At 50.6% G+C, this 5,673-nt stretch overlaps 1 protein-coding gene across 1 annotated transcript; it reads left to right on the top strand.

The window, feature by feature from the left end:
• Positions 1-1,515: 1,515 nt before the first annotated feature.
• LOC139057369 (iripin-2-like) lies at positions 1,516-4,156 on the top strand. The gene is made up of 2 exons (XM_070535424.1): positions 1,516-1,670; positions 2,306-4,156. Exon 2 carries the CDS (start codon positions 2,319-2,321, stop codon positions 3,528-3,530), a length of 1,212 nt encoding a protein of 403 aa, XP_070391525.1. The 5' UTR covers positions 1,516-1,670; positions 2,306-2,318; the 3' UTR covers positions 3,531-4,156.
• Positions 4,157-5,673: the final 1,517 nt, after the last annotated feature.

Below are 5,673 nucleotides of genomic sequence, written 5' to 3' on the forward strand. Positions count from 1 at the left end.
GTGTACTCAGATTTAAGTGCACGTTAAAGAATTCCAGGTGGACGAAATTTCCGGAGTCCTCCACTACGGCGTGCCTCATAATCAGAGAGCTGCTTTGGCAGGTAAAACCCCATAATTTTTAAGGAGCGTTCATAAGAATCGCTCCGTGGCTAAGCGGAGCTGAAAGAGAGCACTAGTCTCACTTTCAAAATATCATCAGTTGCTACGTGAAAATATTTGAAATTTCGAATACGAATCAAATATTATTTGCTGTTGGACTTGCATTCGATACGAGTAGCGTACTAATCGAATTTTGTCGGATATTCGTTTCTGTCAGAATGCAAAGAATAAAAAAATTTTAGGGGAGGGGGGGGGGGGGGGTGAGGGTTCCGTATGACAGAGATCGATGCAAGTCACGGGCGTTCCGAATCATCATATTGCATCACGATAGAGAGCAGAGGCACGAGTTCTCGAGCGAAGGCAAGATGAAGATAACGTGGAGATGACTATCTTTCAGTCATTTAATAAGAATGTCTTGCCGTTAGGCAGTCTGTTAAAGAATTTGTTGTCTTTACTTGGGCAAGGTGATTTATTCTCTAGCCAGTCTCAGCATGTTTGCATCTCTTTAAAACGATGTGTTGTGCTGCAGCAGCATACTACTTCTGTACTTCAAGATGCACAACGGTCTACGTGCATCTGGTAACATGCAATTCGCTTGTTTTATTGCTGTCATTGTCGTGAGGAGTCGGATAGCCGAAAGCTGTAGTTTCTCACTTACAAGCCCTTAAATTGCCCCGGAGGCAGAACAGCCACATGTCATGTCTGTTTTTTACTTTTGCGCCATCAAAATAAGTGTCCGCTTAATATCGGAATGACGGACTGCAATCTGCTCTTACATGTGAAAAGCACGGTACTCCATTTACGCGGTTTCCGGTGTGCTCTCCGGAACTGCTGAAATAGGGCGAGGGGGGGGGGGGGGTGCGAGCGCATAGCGGTGCCGCTTGCGGTGCCTCCATCGTACGTGCGTACGCGCGGGCGACGCTCCTCCCACGTTCGGCGTGCTTGCTGCGGTGCATGACATGACAACAACTGACGTTGGCCGCGAAAAAAGCCCGCACCGGGACGGCCGTTCTCACGTGGAGTCGCCGAACAGGGCGAGAAAGAGAGAAAGAGAGCTGCTACGGTTGACGCGGGAGTCAGCGCGGCGTCGTCGGCGATGCTGCTGCAGCCAGCATCGGGAAGTCCGGAGATTGCGCCGCCCGGAGGAGAGAATCGCTCGCGTGCGTGCGTGTGGCGGCACCCCGCTTGCCACGAGCGAGCGTAAAAAAAAGAACGAAAAAAAAACTGCCTCCTCGCTAGTCGCCGCGAAGAAACTACGTCAAGCAGGGAAAGAGAAAGCGGCAAGCGGCTCTGGTTAGCTCGGGCGGCCGCCGTCGAGCGCGCGCTGAGGAAAGTTCCGGCGCCACGCGCTGTCCGGGAAGTAACAACGCAAGGGGGGCGCTGAGGAGGCGAGGGAGGGAGGGAGGGCGTCCGCTTTCCGTCGGCGCGGGACGTCACCTCCGGCGCGAGCGCGGCGGGCACGCTTACGACATCCGCAGCTGGATTTCCCGGCACGTCTAGAAAAGAAGGCCCCCCGCATGGGAGTGTGAAGAGCGCAGCGGCAGCAGAGATCCACCGGTCCAACCCGACAGGTAAGAGCGCAGCGGCGTTGATTTACGAACCGCACCAGCCGGCGTGTCTCGTGCGTTTCTCGCGAACAGAGTGAGGCTCCGGCCAGGCATTGTGAGATCCCGCGTGCGTAGCCAGCCACCGAGGTGCCCGTTTGATAGACGCGCAGCTGGAGCCTGTCTTTCGATCGCCAGGCCGCCCGCTTCCTTCGGAGCGCGCGTGAGTTTCATTTGGCGCCTGTGCACGCGTGCGCGGGCTTCCTACGAGACCAGCCCGAGCTCAATGAATAAAAAAAAAAAACCGCCACGTGGACAGTCAATTGGAGCCACCTATTTAATGGCGAGTTAGGGCTCTAAATGGTCATCTTGCCACTCTTGGGAGGCATGCCATCGACTCTTGACAGAACGTCTCTTGACGGCTGATGACGACCGAACGAACGGGTGACATCTTATCGAAGTTCTCAAGCGGTGACATGCGTCGAAACGTTATTCGCAGACGAAGCCAATGACGCTCTTAGGAGCAAAAAAAAAAAAGAAAAGAAAGGAGTAGAAGTGCCAGGACGTGCCTACTTTGCGGAACGTTGGCGGGGCTCCAAGTCTCATTTGCCGCATACTCATATTTCGTTACACTCTCCTGTTCCTTTTTTCTCTCTCTTCAGAAACGAAACCACCATGTACCGCCTGCTGTGCCTGGTTGCTACTGCCACCGTGATGGCGACGGCCGCCGACCCCGAGCCCGAGGATCGATGGAAACTAGCCCGCGCCAACAATTTCCTCGGCCTGAACCTACTCAAGGCCCTGCCAAGCAACGCCAATACGAACATATTCTTCTCACCCTTCAGCGTGGCGACGGCCATGGGCATGGCCTACGCTGGCGCTCGAGGTGACACATTGGAACAGCTTACGCTCAACTTCGGTTACGCCCCCGACGAACTCAACGACCAGAAGGTCCTGGCACTGTTCAAGGAGCAGCTGGAAGCGGCGCGCGACTTGCCTCACGAATACACGCTAGACATCGCCAATGCAGCGGTAGCTCAAGAAGGTTACGGTGTCCTACCCAATTACACGGAGGCTCTGATGAGCTCGTTTGGAGCCGAGTACCTCGAGGCCGACTTCAGCAAGAAGGGGCAAGAGGCCATCGACAAGATCAACAAGTGGGTCAGCGAAAAGACGCACGGCAAAGTTCGCAGCCTCTTCGACGAGCCGCCGGATTTCTCCACCCGGCTTATCCTGCTCAACGCCGTTTACTACAAGGGTACATGGCTCTACGAGTTCAACAAACTGCGGACCAAACCGCGCTCCTTCTACAACGGCGGCGTCACCAAAGTCCTAGTACCCATGATGAAAATGAAGTCAACGCTGAACCACACTTTCGACGCGGCGCTGAACGCAGACGTCGTGGACCTGCCATACGTTGGTAGCGACATTGCCATGACCATCCTGCTTCCCAGTGAGCGCAACGGCATCGAACACCTCAAGTCGGCGCTCACCACTCAGAACCTGAACAAGGCCGTCGCGAGGATGTACCCGAAAGACATGAAGCTCAAGCTGCCAAAGTTCAAGCTGGACACCAAATACACACTCAAGCCAACCCTAGAGTCACTGGGTATCAAAAAGATCTTCTCCGCAGACGCAGACTTGTCCGGGATCAGCGGCGCCAAGAACCTGTACGTCTCGGACGTGCTGCACAAGGCTGTGCTGGAGGTGAACGAAGAAGGCAGCGAGGCCGCGGCCGTGACCGGGTTTGTGATCCAGCTGCGCACGGCGGCGTTCGTAACGCCACCGCCGTTGCCTAAGGTGTACGTCGACCACCCGTTCATATTCCTCATCCGAAACGTCAACACCAACACTATCATGTTCCTGGGAGAGATCAACGCCCTCTAAGTCACCGCGTCCCACTCGCTTAAGCCATCATATCGTGCCATTTCTCTTTCACTTTGTGGACTTCGCTGGTGACGACGTAAAGTGTTGCCGCTGGACCTAACCACGACCTTGGTATGTTTTCCTTGTGCTTAGTGCAAAATATTATAGATAAGAACTGTGACTGCTTTCCTCAATAGCATTAGCGTCCACGGCCTGTTTCTCAAGGGGCACGCTTCCATTAGATGCGGCAATACTTTGATGGCCCCTTTGAATTTCCTTTTGTATCTGATATTACTTACGCTGGGACTTATTAATATACTTATCTTACCCTTCCTCGTGCTTTATAATGCGCACCAAAGCTTCAGCATCGATGCAGGGCCAAAAAGGTTTAGTCTAGTCTTCCGGCACACGTCTTGAATGCATGTCATACAAGGGTTCACCATCCGCCCTCAGTGCGTCGTCTCTGCAAGCCCTTCATAATCATAAGAGTACCAAGAATTCGATGTTGTGAAAATGTTCATGTTCGTGCGTGTTTATAGCATATGTGTACAGCGATGCATCTGGACAATTACGGGTCAATATACAGATCATGGTCACAATGCTGCGACAATGCTGTGAAATAAAATGCGTATCTATGTTTCGTTTTACAGAGTGTGCTGTTTCTGCATTCCTTATAACACGGGGTGTTACAATCATGAACTGGAAATATAGGCGAAGTGAATAGTTCCATCTGAACTGTAGTGTTCTTTAGAACTGCGTTCTGGAGCAGGTATAGGTTTGTGACTTGGGCAAAGTAGCACCATCTATTTGGGATGAGAAGTATGGGAAAGCGATGTTCTGTAGCTTAACGCAACGCTTTACATCATGATATTTGCTACGGCCCACTACCGTTTCTTGAGCGTACACATAACCTTGTGAATGCTATATATCTGCTTAACCGAACTTTCATTTGCATCATTTACTTGTGTTAGCACGCGCGTAGGGCTCTTGCAAATAGAACAATCAATTGCAATGCCAAAACAATCATGCATAACTTTCATCTGTGGGTCGTTAGCTGATCCTACACAGATGTGATCTACTTACATAGGAGAAGGGCACCACGATGATACAGACCGCAAGATGCGGTATGAAGCTTGCGGTTGCATGCTTTGAAGAGATGTTACAGACATTGTGTAGACGTTGGCAGCATAGTGATTCTTACGAGTCTGCGCAGGTCGGACGCATACTACTATTTTGGTGACTGTTTCCTTGACACTTCCTTGATATTTACGCTTAGTCCTGTAACCAGGAGAGTGTTTACACGTAAATTCTGGAAATATTTCTCGCTGTCTGACAGTCACCACTGGTGACTGTCAGACAGAACAACTTTGGAGACATTAACGAAGAAAAACGTGAGGAATGCAAGCGGCATCAAAGCACGTGTGTCGTTATGCATTTGGCGTAGCGAAGTGCACTGCAAACCATGGGCAATTAAGAGTTAGCGTAACTTGAATACTACAAAAAGCATTGAACCAACATGCATGAAGTTACGCCGTCTGATCGTCGTAATGCATGCCCAGCAGTTAATTTTGTCAAAAATACAGGGCCTCTGTTTTTGCTCCTTTTGACGACTTACAATTAGTGCAGCATGAGTTGAGATATGCTAAAGCTTTAATGGTATGAAACATGCCGATCATAATGTCAGATGCCTCACGTAATCATAATCTGCGTTAAGTGCCCACGGACTTCTTGGATTAGGAAAATATCTTTATGCTGGTTCTTGTATTGGCTGAAACTTCCCTTATCAACTTACAATTAGCATTTGAGCATGTTGAATTTAACTACACTCGCAGTATGCCTTACAATGCGGGCATAAATACGACACAGTTCAGGCCCATATTTATGGTTGCCCCGTAGGACACCAGTCCCACATACGCAGCGTCAACTATGCGTTATTTTCATCCGTTATGCGGCGCCAACACATCTCGTGACAGCAGTGAAGCCGACATATGAGGGACGCTTTATTTGCCTTGACGTAGTCCAATGTAGGTCCCGTCCTAACCAGGTGGCTACTGTATGCAGTAGCCACGTATTTTATACAATAAATGTGAGCCCTGGAGGGCTCACATCTATAATATGGAATACGTTCTGCATCCTGCGGCTACCTCAAGTAGTTTGTTTTTTT

Source organism: Dermacentor albipictus, chromosome 3 (genome assembly GCF_038994185.2).
Source record: "Dermacentor albipictus isolate Rhodes 1998 colony chromosome 3, USDA_Dalb.pri_finalv2, whole genome shotgun sequence".
Taxonomy (NCBI): Eukaryota; Metazoa; Arthropoda; class Arachnida; order Ixodida; family Ixodidae; genus Dermacentor; species Dermacentor albipictus.

What these genes read in the sequence shown, in the direction of transcription:
- LOC139057369 (XM_070535424.1), top strand. Translation starts at nt 2,319, where the DNA reads ATGTACCGCCTGCTGTGCCTGGTTGCTACTGCCACCGTGATGGCGACG.